The 20166-nt window shown below is 41.3% G+C and overlaps 1 protein-coding gene across 1 annotated transcript in view; it reads right to left on the bottom strand.

The window, feature by feature from the left end:
- Window positions 1–19776, bottom strand: part of LOC122778388 (GDNF family receptor alpha-4-like) — a 48266-nt gene extending 28490 nt beyond the window's left edge. The window contains exon 1 of the mRNA XM_044040240.1: window positions 19315–19776. Within this exon, the coding sequence (XP_043896175.1) occupies window positions 19315–19354 (40 nt within the window). The 5' untranslated portion in view covers window positions 19355–19776. The remainder of the gene's footprint in view (window positions 1–19314) is intronic.
- Window positions 19777–20166: the final 390 nt, after the last annotated feature.

Below are 20166 nucleotides of genomic sequence, written 5' to 3'. Positions count from 1 at the left end.
TAGTGATAAAACTGAAACAACTGAACAAGGTCTCGTGATGAAGCCGACAGCAGAGCGCAAATGTACGACACGGTAACCGTGACCATTGATATTAATGTAGCGTCTGAGGTGAACACACACTGACTTTCATGCTGAATATTATCATATCATCCAACACTGAAAGACTGATGAAAGCATGAAATTCATTTAACCCTCAGTCTCATCCAAGAGGTGAAACGTCGTCCAGTAAAACTTCCAGTTCCAACTCAGTCATTAGCTGGTTGTTGGCTAATGGTTAGCTCTGGTGAATAAATGCCAGTTGTGTTTACTTGTGTGTGCAAATAAAAATGATCCAGTGACGCAAAAAGCTCAAGTAACACAATGCAAAAAAAAGATATCTTGGAGCAGAATTGGAGCTTATGTAAGTTCCACTGAGGAACAAGCACTTTCTCTGGCTCTGTCTCTCCAACAGTCGCCTCTTTTGTGTCAGACAAGAGTATATGGTCTCCAGCCAAGCTCGTCACAGCTGTCTGGGATGAATGAAGTTCTGGGCTTGTTTTCATTTATTTATTTAGAACACACAGTGTTTGGATTGTGGGGAAGTCAAAAGTTTTTCCAGGAGGAACATCTGTTTTTGGATGTGTGGCTGCTTCATTTCACAAGTGAAGAGGAAAAATCAGAGCGCATGAAGGAAAATAAAGGGATGGACGGTAAAGGGGGGAGGAGGGAGAGAGCGAGGACCTTGATGGGTTAGACACGCGCACAGTGTGAGGCACAATCGGCATGCACCTCCGAAAATGATGTTCTCACAATCGCACACGCACAACCTGGAAAGATAGACATACAGAAGCATCCTGTGAAGCAGCATTTTATGTGTGTGTGTGTGTGTGTGTCCTGCTGGGAGAGCGACAAAGCCGTCGTTACCACCCACAATAAGCACGCACGGGGCAGGGGCAGGACGTGGGCAGGACGGGGGCAGGACGTGGGCAGGACGGGGGCAGGACGTGGGCAGGACGGGGGCAGGACGTGGGCGGAGGGGTGAAGCACAAACACAGTTTCACACGCACATCTCAGTGTCACAGTAAAGTGGCTGAGATAGCATAAACAGCTTCACATTCAGTGCCGGATCAGTACACACTATGTAAATTGAATACTGAGTGTGCTGATGAAAGACGAACCACATACATAAAACATTGTTGGGGGAACAAACGGCCTTTGTGGAGCACCGCATCCCATTACTCTGCCACCGCTCTCACTTTGTCCACACATGGGGCTCGCCGCTCCGTCCTCGGCCTCCTGATCCTGACCAGAGCCCGGCCCGTCGCCTGCCAGCAGACTCACAACATTTCCCACTCACGTCGCACAATGACTGTCTGACGGCTGCATTCTTACTGAGGACACTCACAGTAATCCTAACTGTAACCTAAACCCAGTTTTTACCCTTAACCACCAAGAAGCCCTTTAAAGTTGTAAGCACCAGACGAAATGTCCTCACAAAGATACACACACACGCACACACACACACACAACCATTGATTTTCCCGTACTTAGAACTGAGCAAAGCAGCAAAAGTTCAGAATCCAGTGACAAACACGTCATTATTTCTGTGAACTGGTGAAATGTGGTGGAAACAGCAAATGAATCAGTCTTTGACTTTAACACGAGCAAAGCAGACGGGTCACATGATGCCACGCCGTCATTTTAGTGACCAAAAGGAAGCAAATTTATTATGTTGAAGCTTTAAAACAAGCTCATGAAGAAAATAGTTTATCTGATCACTTTCAAAGTATTTCTATCTATTCATATAATAAACGCATTTTGTTTTGTTGGATTAGACCGTATATGGCAGTGGTGATTGCTCTAAAACAACAAAGGAAGCTCAGCTTCCTCTTAAATGTTGTCTAATATGTGTTGTATGTGTTATATTTTCGTTTTAATACTAAACATGATTAGAACGTGTCACTAGTTCATTCAGAATCAGCTGATTATCGTATTCCTGTAGCAGCATTAAAACCACTTGAAGATCAGCTTCAGCTCTTCTCCATAGGACGACAAAGAGCTTGACAGTGATTGGAAAAAATCTTCACTTCCAGGGAAGCTCAGCTTCTCTGTGACTTCTGCGTGATGATTGGAGGAATTGTCTGAAAGGTGGAACCAGTTTTTGATTGACAGCGTTGCAGAAACAAACTGGTCGTTGTGTGTTATTTGCTCAGCAATATAACACATGTTTGTGTGTACATATAAACTATAAATGAAAACACTATTGTAGCATTTCAGTTTTACATAATTGTCCAGTGACCCGCGACCCTCACATGGAGGATAACGAGGTAGACGATAGATGGATGAATGGATGAATGGATGGATCTGAGCGTGTGAGCACAGTCATGTCAAACTCATTCATGCTGGTGTTAAAATCATAGAAATGATCAAATGTATTAAACATTAATCTACATAGTTGGGTTAAATAAGGCTAATTATAATGAATCTGTCTTGAACTAATGCTGTAGTTGTGACTCCTCAGAGTTAACACAGTTCCTTAATAATAAAGGCTACTGTATTAACACACACACACACACACACACACACACAGAAACACTATTATAGCTATCAAGGTCAAGGGCAAATTTAAAATCCAGCACATTTAACATTTAAGATGAACCTCTGTTGTTCTGACTGTGTGTGTGTGTGTGTGTGTGTGTGTGTGTCACTCTTGATTTGTTGAAGACTTTCTGTCACCACTATGAAAGAATGTAATCCTGTAGCTTTACACTAACATTAGCCTTCCAGCAAATGCTAACGTTGTCACTCATAGACGCTGTGGAGTTTGGCGACTTGTGGCCCTAAGCCTGAGATCTGCACTCACTCATCAAGTGTGAAATATTCAAAGACACACTCTGCAGAAAACCCGCCGATGCATCACAGACCCCAGTCTCATTTCCAGCATGATGCAAATGTGTCTGCACCCCAACAGAGATAAGAACGGCTAAAACCCAAACGCCCGGCCAATCAGAGAGCGGAGGTGAGGGAAGGAAAAAGAGAAATACAGCATCGGAGGAAAGAAACATGACCACAGACAGCACTGCTTCCATGAAGGTGCAGTGGTGAACAAGCTAAATTAAGCCTGATTTCCTCTTTCTCATGTCTCACTTCTCATCTCACGGCTCCTCCTGGTGAAAAACCCCATTCACTGGTCACTGATGCGGTGAGGACGAGGCATTTTGTGTAGTGAGGGGTTTATAGTAAGAGAGGCTTCTCTTCACACGTTACATTTCACAAAACAGTGGCTGACAACACGTGAAAAACATGTGAAAGACATTTATGTAATAAAGAAATAAGTTAAGAGTTAAGGGTATTATTTTAGTCAGTAGTGTTGAGGATAACGTGTTAAACGTGGATTCAAACCATCAAGTGATGTTGTAACATAATGAGTAATTCTAAGTAATATGTAACACATTTGAACACTTTTTTAATCATTCAAATTTGGTAAGGTGGTTAGTAGTTTATATTTTTTTAATAAAGTAGCATAAATCGTGTTTGTGTTGCATCAGAGTCTGTCTCTTTTTAAAAGTGGGTCCAAATGTAGAGCAAGTCTCACCGCAGCTATCATGTTCTATTCCCATCACTGTACGTTGTCCCACAGTGTTTAAGTGTTGCCTTTACACCTGCAGTCAGAGTGCATTCAGAGGGAAGATGATTCAGCGAGACAGTGGACAAAACTTTCAACAATAAGATACACAACACTGAAGTCAGTCATTTTCAGTCAGACCAAAACAAAAGTGACCGTGAGAGCTAATGCTAGTTAGCTGCCTATTCTGGAAGGACACCAGTGAAAACACAGTCTGTTCATTCAAGTTATTTAAGCACAACACACAATATAGGACATCATTTCCCACAAGTCAAGATAGTGTGTCTTCATCTTCTTCTTCATCAACAACTTATTAATAGAATAGAAAAAGCAACTGAATACACTTGTACATGTAAACATGGTCAAGCTGACCTGATGTAGTTAAACAGAGTCGGGCTCAAATTATACTTGAACTGTGGGGGTCGTTAAAATCTAAAATCTATATTTATAAATAACTAAAAACCAAGGGCGTAGGTTTGTGTATGGACATGTAATATAGAAATGAGAGAGAGAACCCTGTGCACATAAACAGTCCATTGTTTAACTAATACTTGTCATAATCCATGTTATTCTGTATTTTGTTCCATGAGCAACAGAACTGTTCCTTCATCAATGCTCATGTAATACTCTGATATTTATTTTTCCTCTGCTGTGACACTCGTCCAAACAGCTTTATTCCACGCTACAGAGCGAGCTGAAGCCAACAAAACAGACCACTGTGGCTCCGACTGTGGCTCCGACTGTGGCTCCGTGTCAAAGCCCCTGACAGGCTAATACCACATCAAAAACACTGCTGTGTGCTGGCCCTCACTAAGCTGTCTGTTGGAATAAACACAAGAAGGTACACAAGGTTTAAGAGGGCGCTGCTGAAAATGAAAGCCATGACTTTCCCCAGATCAAGAAAATAAGGCGCCGTCTACTATAATATTCATGATTCTATTGTCTTTATGGTGCAGTGTGTTGGATTTAGTGACATCTAGTGGTGAGAGTGCAGTTTGCAGCATTACCCTGCAGGTTTCTATGAGAATCTTGGTCTACTGTGGAAACATGGTAACACAATGTGTTGAAGTCAATCTATGAACATGATTATGTGACGTGTTTCTTGACAACGATGACAATGACAGTTCCCCACTTCAATCCCATGTACACTTGGTACACTTTTGTAAGACAGGTGCAAATTTCATTACCAGAAATTCTCTCTCTCTCTCTCTCTCTCTCTCTCTCTCTCTCTCTCTCTCTCTCTCTCTCTCTCTCACTCGGGTCTCAGCCCACTTCTTTGGCATTTTTCAAAATCAGGTATTGGGTGGAGGAAGTTTAGTTATACTTTACTGAAGCAAATCAAATGTAATGTCTCTTCTTTTTATGTTTTTCCTTTTTCCAAGTCCAAGTTTTTTTTTGTTAATTTTACAAGTAGAGAACAAGGAACACTCTAAGAACAACAGACGTCACTAATTTATCTTAAACAGAAAAGAACATACAGTGTAGTAAACGATGATAAATGTACACGACTCAAAGCCTGTTTGTCACGAGCAGAAGCAAAGATGAAACTCTTGTGCCTGCAGACATGAGGCAGAACTCTCCATCACTGGCAGTGGAGTTTATCATTGTTTTCCCACTGGATGGATGATGAACATCCACTTCAGCAGCTGTGTGAGAACACAACAGTCCACTGACTCGTAACATTCATGTATACTGAGCGCGTTTGTTTAACATTCATTCAATGTTGTGATAATTGATCATCACATTTCAGGTCTGGATGAAATGTGAAGCTCTATTTTCTGCACGTTTGATGATAAATTAGCATTTAAACAGATTTACGGACAAGGTTTAGCTGTTATATTGTTTACAATAAAACACAGTACAGATGTTAGAGCCATCTATGTTTGTAGTTTAGCACCTCAGGGTATGTCAGGGTATATGTATGATTAGATTCATGAGAATATATAAAAAAAAAAACACAAAACACTGAACTGAACACACTACACTGACTATCTCCTGTGTGGTGCATCTTTTACCACACGGTGATGAAATGTATGATTTGAAGCCTCTAAACGAAAAATTAAAAATGAATAATCTGATGAATAAATCTGATTTTAGGTTCTGCAGAGAAACAACATCCTGTCAAATGTGTAGAAGTTCTTGAACATTGACTTAGATCTATGTTAGCACCAAGTCACTGTTCCAATAGCCAGCGTGTCCCATAAGGTTTATATTCAGGCTGACAATGATGTGGGTCCCAAGTGGGTTTGTCCGTGGTTTCCATGGAGACCCACCTGTGTTAACTAAACTATTACCTGAACAATTTGTCCACTTCAAGCTCATGCCCACTTAGAACCCACTTCAGTACTCGGGTAGGCTGGAAAGTGGGGCCACTGTGGAAACCATGGACAAACTCGCTTGGGACCCATATTGTCAGCCCAAATATAAACCTTATGAGGCCACATGGACATGCTAGTTCCTTTATGATCGGTACCTACCCCACCTAATTAAAATGCTCATTTGGTTCAATGAGCTACTTTTGATCAGAGACCACTTCATCGTGTTTACAGCTCCACAGGTGCTGTAGCTCACTGAGATCTCCACCACTGCTGTGTGGTGATGGAGGTGAGCTAAAACACCAAGGACAGCATCTGTTCACCTGTGTCAGTCCTCCACATGTGTCTCACATCTGCACATAAGAAAAACAACGATATATTCACTTTCAACGTCTGTTCCCGCTCTGGTGTCAACAGATGTGACGCCAATGAACAAGTGATGCAGTTTGTTCCAAAGCTAAAATTATTACAAAACTGTTATTTAACGTAACATGGTTGTAATCAGATTATGTTTTATCAATTATGTGAATTATTGGAGTATTCCTTGTGAACATAGACTACTGTACAATTTTAAGTGTCAACAATTGAGTGAAAAACACATACACTAATACACAAGCTGCACTAATCATAATAAATCATTGCAGTTTGTTCCAATAACTGAGTTAATTGCCAGATTGTTCTTAGCTGTAAAACTCCAGGGTGTCTTTTCCTTTATTTTTCTTTTTTTCTTTATATGAAATATTTGTTAATGTTGTTTTACTTTCTTTGCCACTGGGTTCCCATTCTTTCTAATTACCGACACCATCCATTCCTATTGTTAGGTAGGGTGGGGGAGTGGCTCAGTGGTTAAGACCCTGTGTGCAAAGACTTCATGGTCGCAAGTTCAACTCCATCCCTGACAGGTTGTACTCAATTCCCTTGTAAGTCGCTTTGGATGAAAGTGTCTGCTAAATGACATGTAATGTGATGTGATGTGATGTAGGTACCCGTGTGTGTGTGTGTGTGTGTGTGTGTGTGTGTGTGTGTGTGTGTGTGTGTGTGTGTGTGTGTGTGTGTGTGTGTGTGTGTGTGTGTGTGTGTGTGTGTGTGTGTGTGTGTGTGTGTGTGTGTGTGTGTGTGTGTGTGTGTGTGTGTGTGTGTGTGTGTGTGTGTGTGTCTTCCCTGTCTTGTTGCTGCGTGTGTGCTTTCCTAACGTCGTGTCTCTGCTTGTAAGCCTGCCTGTTTCATAGAGCGTCTTCAGCACAGTGACTCCTGTCTTCATTGTTATAGTAACAAGAATTGACCCAGTGGACACTTCATTGACGGCACTCTTACACAAACGAATGCTCCTGTAAAGCTTTGCTGGGAATACGAAAAAGCAAGGTTTGCAGGGAAGTCTCCATGAAACCGTACGCTCAACGCCGAAGGTTTAAGGATTTTAGAAATATCCCTGATTTCCAGACAACATTCCAGTCTAGCATTAGCATTAGCCCTGTTAGTCTAGTGGCCTTCAAGCGTCCACTCTGCTCGTACAGTCATCTGCCATCTGTACTGGAGCTGCTGAGAACATGTTGTCAGTTCATCAACTGACCAAACAACGTCACATTGTCTCCATTCCTGTGAGCCAACGACGTCTGTTTTTCAGTTTGCTGTCAGCATCTTTTTTCCAGTCAACGTTTCAGTTCCTGAGCCTCGTCCTAATTCATACTTTCTGCGTCCTCTGGTCTGTGAGGGTCAGCGTTCGTGTGATGTTAGTCATGTGGGTTCACGGCTTCACTGTGACCCCAGACGGTTAAAGCTGCTCGCCAGAAAACACTGTGTCAATGACTGTAACGTTTCAAAGGAGTGTTTTCACATAAGCTCAAGTTAACATGGTGTCTACCTGTAATGACACCTGAAGGCCTTTAATGACAGCAGTCTGTCTGTCTGTCTGTCTGTCTGTGTGTGTGTGTGTGTGTGTGTGTGTGTGCGCGCGCGCGATCATTTTTACTTACATTCAGAACAAAAACCAGTTCCCCTGTTGATCAATAGTAGCTGCCAATCATACACTGTTCATACATCAAGCGCTTTATCATAAATTTGCCTCTAAACATTATTATAATTTGTTATTTAGAGTGAGAAGAAATGAAAGTGTCTATTGCTGCTATAATTCAAGTGAAACGACAAAAGAAAACCATGGCGGCGCCCCCTAATGATCATTCAATAGAATACAGATTTCACACATTTCCATGTTTACTTTCAAAACCCGTATAAATGGAAATATATGAGCATAGAAAAAAATATAAATACACATATAAAACACAAATACATGAACATTTTCACATTCATTTTATACGTGAGAATAATGAGGCAACATCACTCTTGTTATGGGACTATTCCATTTTTATAGTTCATCCATTTTTATAAACCTCTTCTTTTTGTCACCACCTGCTGACATCATCAGCTCACATGATGACAGACAAAGAACCTGAGGATTAAATCACCACAGAGACGGACTGTGATCACCTGTGGTGTCCAACTGCAGGAAATCTGAGGTTAAGGCTGAGAACTTTAAAGCACTAAAGACTGGCACGTCTGAGCCTGTGGTGTGATGTTGACACATTAGTCCAAACTTTCAAATAAACCTGCATAGATGTACAAGAGATTTGACAAGGCATGTATATACATATATATATAGATGTATATATGTATATATGTATATATATATATATATATATATATATATATATATATATATATATATATATATATAGATGTATGTATATACATCTATATATATATATATACACAGTATACATAAACTAGCAGCATGCAGTCATTTTCAGTCAGTCTCTGTGCATTTACATGCACATATTGTGTGTGAAGATTAAAGAATGCACATAAAAATAAATCTATCACTGGCTTCTATGCAGCAGTGAAGTGTGATAATAATAATAGATCAATACACTGTTACATGACCTGAAGCTAAACTTCTTGTCACAGCAACGCACATTAACATCAATAAATCAATACTACATTAATTCTGAGTCAATACTATAATATAATTATAAGAAAAAACATGGGTTCAGGCAGTGTAGTTTCCATCATGAGCCACAGGGTTGGATTTAATGTGAAAGCTGCTGGATTAGTTTCAAGCACAAAGCACATGTGCAGGTAATCCACAGAGCAATTCCACTGTTACTGCACAACCTGGTTACAGTGTACTGTACTGTATGGTCTAAGGGTGTGCTGACAGACACTGTGATGTGTGTCAGATTTTAGATTTGTTAGATTTGTTTAAGGCAAAGAGAAGAGGAAGTGCTCTGTGCAAACGTGAAGTGATAACGACTGAAGTGACTGAACTGATAATGAAAAGACAGTCGTCTATAAAAAAAACCAACACCATCGGGGGGAGAAAAGCCTTCACAAACACAACATGAATGTAATACACATGTAATCACATGGGAAATGCCCGGGAGTGAGTCATCGCAGTAATAATTCGCACCTCACTGCACCGTGAGGCTGTATCAACACCAGCGACATCAGATTTAATGAAAGACGCGTTATAATGTAACTGCATCAAGAGAAGTTGTGAAACTATGGCTACTCTCCGTAAACAACCATCCATCCATCGTCTACCACTTTGTCCTGTGTCCATGAAGCCTCGTGACACACCTGCAGCAACATGGGCCTTAACTTCCATCGTCCTGCTGTGAACCTGCACACTCAGCCTCGACGCTCTGTCTGCTCCTCACAAACACAGCTGCTCTTCTTATGTCTTTATTTCTACACTCACCATGTTGCTACAAGAATGCTCATGATGAGAAAAACACTCCCATCTTCCATCTTGTCATCAACAAATGCGGGTCTGAAGTTTTTCTCGGTCAAACAGTCACTTCCTCTTTGTCGTTTATTACCGTTTCATGTGAGACTAGCACTCTATGTAACCCTGGCATCGTCATATCTTTATTGTACACAAAGGATGAGACGATACTCAACTATGCCGCCGTCCTCCCCACGGTCGACTCTAGGTATCAGAGGAAGGCGCCAGACATCTTGACTTGACGTCTCTCCTCTCTTTCAATAGCATAAATAAATAACTCCAAACTAAAGGCAGAACGACAGAGGTCTCAGTTCTCCTCAGATCTGAGCTGTTTTCCAACGTCACTCGTCTCTGACTCCAGAAACATCTCACCTGATCAATACTGGAGATCAAATCTTTATCAATAATCTCTGTCCCCCATTTTTGCTTTCACCCCAACCGGTCGAGGCAGATTCTGCCCATGTTCTGGTTCTGTCAGAGATTTCTTCTTCTCTCCACTGACGCCTCGTGCATCAGTGTGTGAATGGCAGGTTTCTCTATAATGTTGTCTCTGTATAGAGACTTGAGATAATGAATGTTATACAAATACATTTGAATTGAATTGAACATCAAGGACTCAGACGCTTTGACATTATTTCTGCTTTAAACTTTCATTTTTAATTAAAATGTGAACAGTACAGATTCATCTGAAGTCCAACCTCAGCGATTATTACTAATTGAGGTGCCTCATTATTCAATTTGACTCCAGTTATGAAGGAAATGATTATGATTCTTTAACGATTGTGATTATATAATTGAATCTTAGCGCATTTTTAAAAAACAGTGTCTTTAAAGATTGTATTTACATTCATTGACATTTATGAATAGAATATAAATAGATTATTATTTTTATTATTCACTGGAAACCGAGGAAAGAAACAAAAACCTGAATCCTTTACTTTGTGGTTTCTGTCACGCTCACTTCTCCACAGACAGAAACCTAACATTTTTCACACGTCAGTTTTTAATCCAGATTATTCTGGTGGGATTTCACACTTTTTTATGTCATGTTCACATCCTAGTTTTCTCAGGAAGTCTGGTTTGTTTGTGTGAATGCACAACTGAACTCTGGTCTGCCTAAAACAAATGCAGGAAGCGGACTACAACGCAGGGCATTGTGGGTAAACACAAGCAGGACGTACGTGTGTGTAGAACGATAGCCGGGATTAGTGTGTGTGTGTGTGTGTGTGTGCGCGTCATATTTGATGCAGCTCCATGTTTTGCTCTGATGTCCTGCATTAAAACAACAGTGTTGGGCGTGTGAACACAAACTCGGAGCGGCTGAATGTCACAACACCCAGCAGAGTCTAGTGTGTGAATACTGAAGCTGCAGTGGACTTCCCTTCAACCCTTTGGTTCATTAGGAGGTCGTGAAAAGGGCGTCTCCTCACTCGTCGTGTCATACACTAAAAGCAGCAAAAACAAAGACTCTAAACCTGGAAAAGTGTTAAAAAGTCATCACGACCGTCAAAGACCAGGGTCTTTGCATCATCAAACATATTCTTTTCATTTAAACACACGTTTTATCAGATTAGCGCAGACAAAAACTGTCGCCTGTTTCCTCCCCACAGTTTCAGTCCAACACGTGACAATAACACAACACTTTCTCTTCCTGCTTCAAAGCAAAAACATTCCCCAATCGATTTATTTTGTCACAGGGCTTTTTATTGTGAAATATTTACAAAGCCGACAGATGCACTCTTTATACCCGAGAGTTCTGGCATTTAGTTGAGTACAGAGGCAAAAGAAAATAATCATATTCATGGAAATTTACAACGACAGTGTGTAAACACCGCAGGTGTGAGACGCAGTAGATCAATGATACAGCAGCGACGGCTTTTATGAAGTTAGTGTCACGACCCCTGGATTTGACGTTGTTCTGTTTTCTTTCCCTTTGGGTTTTTGGTTTTCTCTGTGTATGTGTAATTTAAATGAATATCTAGTTTTACTTCCTCTCTTGTCTTCCTTGTTGACTGTTGTTCTGTCCTCATGTGTTTCACCTTTGTCCTTGTTGTCTCTGTGTGTCTGATTTTCCCTGCTCTTGTTTTTTCCTTTTGCATTTTTGTTTGACTAAAGATTCTATTATTTTGTTACGTTGACATCCTGTATGCGGGTCCTCTGTTTTCCGCTCCGTGGCAGTGAGGGTGATTTACTGTAAGTGCTCAATAACTTAGTGTTCTTCAAAGGATGCTATAAAAATCTTTAATTGACTCTTTTACAAAAGAAATGTCAAACAGATCCTGAAGAGTAACGTGCACTCGTATAACGCTGTCATACTGTTCACCTTTATCACTTCCACTTTATATTTTAGACTCAGTCGTATTATTAGAAATAGATGAATTGACAGAATAAGACAGAAAACAAGATAAAGAAACATTTAGTTAGAATTAGAATGAAAGAGTTTGTTTAGTCCACTTTAACTGAAGAGGAGCTTCCATGATCACTGCCTAAAAAAGACGAAGACAGCAGCGTCTGATGGACACGTTCACTCTAACGTAGCATCACCATATTTCATGCTTCAGAATAAAGTTATTGTTTTTTTAGTGGAATGTGATTGAAAACTTTGATTGACTTTGATGATTTTTAGAGAAGTTTGTTCTACACGACTTTTCTCACTGTCAAATGTTGGGAGATGATTGTGATGCTGTTGGTTCAGATGGAAACAGTGACAGAAACCTTTAGTATCATATATTATTCTTGAATTCTTCACTGTGTGGTGTAGTTTACCCTGAAGTCTAAAGAAAGGTCTAATTATGGATGTGGTTTCACAGCCAGTGAAAGGAGGCTGGGTGTCATCTGAACACAATAATAACTTCATCATATTAGAAAAATAGGTTCTGCAGCACAAAGGAAGGTCGACCCGTCTAATAATACAAATGTGGGCGTTTCTATTGGCAGTTTGCAGAGAATCAAAGGTGCGGGTGTGTGTGTGTGCGTGTAATGCGTGTGTCGTGTGTGTGTGTGTGTGTGTGTGTGTGTGTGTGTGTGTGTGTGTGTGTGCGCGTGTCTTTGTGTGTGTATAGTGTGTCGCGTGTGTATGCGTGTGTGTGTGTCTGTGTGCGTGTCTGTGCATGTGTGTGTGTGTGTGTGTGTGTGTGCGTATGCGTGTCTGTGTCTGTGTCGTGTGTGTGTGTGTGCGCGTGCGTGCGTGTGTGTGTTAGTGTGTGTGTGCATGTCTGTGTGCGTGTGTGTGTGCGCGCTCCCCTCCCCATCCAAAATGAACCACAATGATTTCTACAAGACTTAGTGAGTCACCTGCAGCTCTCACCACGTTCACACACACCCGGAGATTTTCAATCATTAAGCCTTCGACATTCTCATTTTCCTCACTTCCTTGTTTATGAAAAAGTCGAGGTAGCAGAGAAGCTCTGTAATTAGTGCAATTATGATCAAAGAGCAAAATAATGGATAATGTCTGACTCGCTGCAAAGGTCTCTGACAGTGATGAGTTCCTCCCACTTTCCTGTTGTTCCATCTGTTCCTGCAACTTCGCTGCATTCTCACTTTTTAAGGAAGGTATTGTCGACATGATTATGTTCATGTTAGGAAAGACTGCTTTTAATATCAGTGCAGCAGCAGCAGCATCAGCAGCATAAAGTGGATCTAAAACTTACATTTATTCTGCTTTATTCTTTTAATGGCCTTCTGCTATCAATAAGCAGCCGTTTCTGTTGATTGTGTTTCTGTCTGTGCTGCTTAAAAGTGACTCGACGTCTTCATTTGTGTCCTGTATCGTTGGAAAAGGCGGAGATTTGAATCAAAGGTTTGAAGTGAAATTATATTTCAAAAAACAAGGGACGTGGCGTAGATAGTAGATTTGGTTCAGGTTGTTGTTTGGAGGAGCGTATTTTACTCCTGTATGAGGAAAAACATGATTTTTCTTGTTCATGGACTATTTGACTCTTAGCGATGGGTCATCCACAGAGGCAGCGATTCCCAAACTTAGTGGGTCATGACTTTGAATATAAATGAATGAATTCAGTTTTGCCATGTTTGCCATCGCTGTAAAATACAGTGTGTACGATATATTTTAAGGAATAAAACGAGGCGTATGAATCATGTGTTGTTTCTTATCTGACCTCGTGCAACAACTTCAATCTTAACTTAATCTTAATCTAAACATTACATGGAGCACTGGATTATTGTATCTCCATGTTCACATGTAAATGATCGATCCTGGTCTCGTGTCAGATCAGAGTCATGACTGCACTGAGGCGTTCGCACCAGGACGACATTACGCTGAGCAGCCGCCAGGCCCCGCCCACTCCTCCAAACCGCACCATGATAGTAAAGGTTTTTTATGTTTTTTACTTTGATGATAAAATGACTTCATGCCAATCACGGCCGCGATTGTGCAACAGTGTGATTTGTGATGAAACACCTGCGTGCACCAGTGCGACGCCCTCAGTTACAGAAATCTTGTCTCTATTTGTGTAATTCATACATTTGTTGTGAGTTTCGTCACATTTCGTGTCGTTGGGGGTGAACAGTGTGATGATGGAGCCAGAAAGTGTCTATGACAGCCGTCATTAACTCTTCTGCTTTCATACTTGAAACAACATACAAATATCATTCTTAAGTGCTTTGAACTCTTTGTTAAATAAAAAAATGGAATCTTTTAGTTCACATTTTTGAATTTTGGACATTTGTGTGAGTTTGGATTGTTTCATCTTTGTCATTTCTCCTCCACTGAAATAAGTCGAAACAAGTGTCCAGTATTTGGAGGTAAAGTAGTGAGGTGAATGTGTGGCAGAGGTTCTCGTGGTCTGTCACAGACTAACTGCAGGATGTGGCTCCAGGCTCAGATCTGAGGCCAGTTTCCAACACATCTGTCATGGTGATAGCAGATGGGCCTGAGGTCAGGCCACAGCTGACCTGGGATCAGCGCAGGCTGTGACCACACTGAGCTGTGCTACCTTCAGGGACTCATGTCTGACAACAAGATGGTGCATCCAAGAGTCACACAAGCACACACACACACACACACACACGGCAATGGAAGTGGAGGCACCATCTGCCACTTCTGTGTTTGAGTTCCAAATCCCAGTTATCAACAAAACACACAGAAGACCTCCAAACTTCCCCTTGGATACGTCATTCACTTTAAAACTGTATCTCACACACGCAACAGACACACACACACAGAGAGACACACACACACAGACACACACACACACACACACACAGATTAACGCAGGTAGATGGAGGTCACATAGTTGCAAATGTTCTGTTGAATGTGACAGAAGTAGAAGATTGATTTTTCTCTTCACTTCTTTCACTAAGTTCATTCACCTCACAGACTCGCCTCCTCGCCTCCTTGCCTCCTCGTCTCCTCTGACCCGGGATGATCGCTTCTCTTTTTCCCATTTTTTTACAATTATCATCAAAGCAGCTTTATGATGCTCATTTCTCTTCATAGACGTCAGTGTCCGTCACTGGAGGTCAATACAGATAATACATTTTCTCTCTCTGCCCACGGGATGGACTTTTATTCACAGCACACACACACACACACTCACACACACACACACACACACACACACACACACACACACACACACACACACACACACACACACACACACACACACACACACACACACACACACACACACACAGTGCTGTGGAAACATCAGTAATTTTAACTTTTCATTTCCCCGAGGGAAACTCCCAAAGGGATTAATAAAGTTGTCTGTCTGTCTGTCTGTCTGTCTAATAGGTGTGTGTTACAGTGGTGAGACAGACTACAGCTTCAAACACCTGACACCTGTGTGTGCTTCTGTATTACATATGTTGTGGGGACACAGCTGCAGTGCAGAGTCACACACACACACACACACACACACACAAAGACAGAGACACAACCGCCTGTGTCTGTGTGTGTGTTTGTGTGTTTGTCTGTGTGTGCCTGTGTGTGTGTCTGTGTGTGTGTGTGTGTGTGTCTGTGTCTGTGTGTGCCTGTGTGTGTGTGTCTGTGTGTGTGTGTGTGTGTGTGTGTCTGTGTCTGTGTGTGTCTGTGTGTGTCTGTGTGTGTCTGTGTGTGTGTGTCTGTGTGTGTCTGTGTGTGTCTGTGTGTGTGTGTGTGTGTGTGTGTGTGTTAGCACAAAGCATTTAAGCAGCTGCACGGTGACTAAACTGATAACTGTTTTCAGGTGAGACACATATTCAGTCACTCTGCAGTTCTAACATGGTTATTTAGTATCTAACATACATTAAAGGGCACAACTGAAACATCCAAGTCAATATGTTTTAGCTGTTAGCCTTTAGCTGTTAGCCTTTAGCCGGCTTCAGCTGACGGGTTTATCACAACTTCATCATGTGACTTCTGAAGCACGTTTAAAGTAAAGAGATGTCACAATGTCATTTTAACACTTTATAACTATGACGCTCAACAACACATGTGTTTCTATTTAAAATGTGTCCACCTGCTTCTATAAAGAAGAAAAACATGACTCATCTTTTACAGTAATGTATAGATTTTGGATGATATCAGATTTGATTTGATTGACAGCTCATCATACTCTAAAGTACACAAATCTGTAGAGACGCATCGAAAACACAGAAAGAAAATCATTACATTGTTTTTGAATCTAATGTTGTTGTTATGGCCGGAACTGTGTGTACTTACCTCACTAAAGTCACTAATATAGATTATTAATATTCATGAATAAATCAATGAAGAATCTATGAAAATGGTAATGGTTTGTATGTTTATATATTTCAGACTTAAGCACGTGCAGTGTTGGTGACGCCATACAAACTCTGGACATATTATAAGATAACAAAGTCATTTTAAAAGCACAAACAAGGTTCTCTACATTGTCCATGTGAGTTGGGCCTCAGACATGGATCTCATTATTCTACATGCTGTGTGTGTGTGTGTGTGTGTGTGTGGGGTAACTGTTGTAACTTTAGTGTAAAATAAAATTCATGTGTTTATTTAAAGCTCAGCCCTCTCACGAGGAGCTGGTTTTCCAGGAGAAATGTGATCCACAGACATGGTAAATATTCCCTGTGGGCAGCTTTTCTCTTAAAAGTACTGGTATCAGTGCAGGTCTTCATAAACCCACAAGTGTACGCAGAAGGAGCCGTGTCACACAAACACACCTGCCTGTGCACCGATAAGACGACAACCACCAGCGCTCCAAATGTGTTTGCACACCGGCGTCGGTTGACTGCACTTCCTCACGGAACGACCTGAACAATTTATTCTGACGCGCCGCTGAATCCGAGGGGGAATTTAGATTGAGACCAAGAAAAAAAGAAAAAAAGAAAAATCAGACGCTACCTGAAAGCCTTCAGGGAGAGAGAGGGAGAGAGAGAGAGAGGGGGGAGGGAGGGAGAAGGAGGAGGAGGCTGGGTGACGCAGAGACACAGACAGATTTACAAGTCTGTCACTCAACATTACAGTGTCACTACACACAGGACAATCATTAACATGGCTAATGAACACAGAGGCCAAACCCTCTGCAGGGGAATTTCTCGTCCGTCTTCAGCTCTGACTTCATCTGCTCGCTCTCCACCTGCAGCAGAGCTCATTTAACTCATGTTAAAATAAGAAATGATGATTTCTTAATGGGAAATAAAACCCTCAAATGCACTTGATTCAGTGATCATTAGTATGTTTACGTAGCAGTATATTATACCTTAGTTAATATCTTAGTATATTATACCTTAGTTAATATCTTAATACCTTAGTTAATATCTTAGTATATTATACCTTAGTTAATATCTTAGTATATTGTACCTGAGTTAATATCTTAGTATATTATACCTGAGTTAATATCTTAGTATATTATACCTTAGTTAATATCTTAGTATATTATACCTGAGTTAATATCTTAGTATATTATACCTTAGTATATTATACCTTATTTAATATCTTAGTATATTATACCTTAGTTAATATCTTAGTATATTATACCTTAGTTAATATCTTAGTATATTATATCTTAGTTAATATCTTAGTATATTATACCTTAGTTAATATCTTAGTATATTATACCTTAGTTAATATCTTAGTATATTATACCTTAGTTAATATCTTAGTATATTATACCTTTATCAGGTTTGACTTCCCAGTGTTTTTGGGTTTTGGGCCTTTTCTTGTTTGGGTCACGCGTCGTCACACTGAGCTCAGCAGAGAGTTTGTCCTTTAAGAAATGAAATCACTGCGTTTGAACCTGAACTCTGGTTCAGGTCCAGATAATCTTCACACAACCTTTGACCTTTCTCTTCTAACTTTGTTTTTGCTGCTCTGTTCAATTACAATCACAGAACTTTGGTCTCTCTCTGTGACCTGACTGATAACCACAGCCCATAATATGCTAGGACATGATAAAGAAGCACAAACCCTCTGACCTCTGACCTCTGCCGAGTCTAAAACTCGTCATGAGCCTGACCACAGCCACCACGGTGCCGCTGTCCACAACCTTCAGCCCCGCCCCCCAGACTCAGACTCACAAAGAGAAACGAGGAGGGAACTGGACAAGGTCGTCCTCAGCACAGACGACAGCAAGTCCGTTATTTCCACGACGAGCAGATACTGAAGATTTTTAAAAATCATTTTATTTTAAAAGCACATGCGCTGCAGTTTGAACACATGAGTCAATTAAACGTCTTAAAAACAGTCGACACTCGTCGTCGTCGTCAGTGAAATCCATAAATGAGAAAGAAGAATTGACGAGTGATGATGTTTATTAATAAACTTAAGAAATGACAGGTTGACAATGATGCTGTGACTTTGTGTTTCTAGTCCACAAATTGATTTTAAAAAATCTAATTAATTAATTTGTGTCTGGATAATTTCCTTTGTTCACAGAGCTGCGACATGAAGTGAATTATTGCTTCACACTGAGGAAACACTTCTTCATTTACTCTCCTCTTCATTCTGAAGTGGTGATGCATTCACAGACACTCAATATGCTTTTAAAATCAAGACATTTCATTGTTATATATGATGTCGTTATAATGCACCTATTATTAAAATGTATTTCCTTTTTTCATCGACAAATAATTTGAAAATGACAAACAAAGAACTGAGTTTCTGTTTCTTTGGTTTATTCACAAAATTAAAAATAATGGGATGGCACTCAGCTCCTGTGTGTGTGTGTGTGTGTGCGTGTCTGTGGGGGGGTAATAACGATATAAAGCAGCCATGTGACAACGTGTGTGTGTGTGTGTGTGTGTGGCTTCTTCATGTTAAACTTTGAGCTCAGGGCGTAGCCTGGTGACGTGTGCGTGGACAGTGTTAGTGTTTATTAACGTGTCTTGGTGGAATGAAGAGGAAATAAAACGGGGGGATGAAGGAATAACCAATAAATAAACCTTATTTTATGATTTGTATGTTTTTTTATGAAACGACAACTCTATTTTTACAAAGTTGTGAGGAAAGAGAAAAATCCCCGCGCGTCCACGAGCTCACGAGCTGCTCACACACTGATAGAGAGGTGTCACAAAAGTCACGGAGGAATCGCTCGCGTTCACAAACAGAAAGAAAATCACCATCAAAAGTGCAACTTGAGCTGTTTGACACACACACACACACGCACACACACACATACACACGCACGTACCTGAGGACAAAAGAAGCAGCAAAGTCCCGAAGACAATCATCTTTGTCCTGCTGGGGACACCGAGGACGGAAGACAAGGAGATGTGTGACGGCACTTGGTGCGTCCTCGGCCGGTCCAGCCGCTGTGCGCACCCGCAGACAGACACCCAGCCTGCCGCTACATTCACTGTCCCTGCGTCCCTCCGTCTGTCCGCCGTTTGCTCTCTGCCTGCGACCGTAAAGTCCCGCAAGTTTCAAATCCCCAAATGAAAAGAAGGAAGGAAGGAAGGAAGGAAGGAAGGAGCAGCCGTGGATAAACACGCAGCGCCTGCGAGTGTGGAACACTGACCGAGTGAGAGAGTGAGTGAGTGAGAGAGTGAGACCCAGACTTCACGCGGCGCTCCTGGAGGAATCACTGGATGTTAGAAATGTCAAGCCTCTCCGGGCTGCTGCTGCTGCTGATGATGATGCTGCTGCTGCTGCTGATGATGATGATGCTGCTGCTGATGCTGCTGCTGCTGCTGCTGCTGATGCTGCTGCTGCTGATGCTGCTGCACAGTCACCACGACGCAGCTCCGCTGGTGGAGAAATCCCGCACATTCTGCGATCATACTGCTGTCAGGCAGGCAGAGCAGCAGGGGTTATTAACTAGTGACATCCCTCCTCCTCCTCACATCATCATCATCATCATCAGCAGCAGCAGCAGCAGCAGCAGCATCATCATCATCATCAGCAGCAGCAGCAGCTTCACCACCACACTGGGGACATTCATTATAAGTGACATAATCACCATGATGCACTTTCTTCTTCTTAGACTTTGCCAAAAGTCCAGTTATGGCGAAACAATTGTGTCTTGTTCCGAGTGCTATTGTGT

The sequence above is a fragment of the Solea senegalensis genome, linkage group LG12, assembly GCF_019176455.1.
Source record: "Solea senegalensis isolate Sse05_10M linkage group LG12, IFAPA_SoseM_1, whole genome shotgun sequence".
NCBI classification, from domain to species: Eukaryota; Metazoa; Chordata; class Actinopteri; order Pleuronectiformes; family Soleidae; genus Solea; species Solea senegalensis.
The sequence above is the reverse complement of the archived record's forward strand: the minus strand, read 5'-3'. Positions and strand labels throughout refer to the sequence as shown.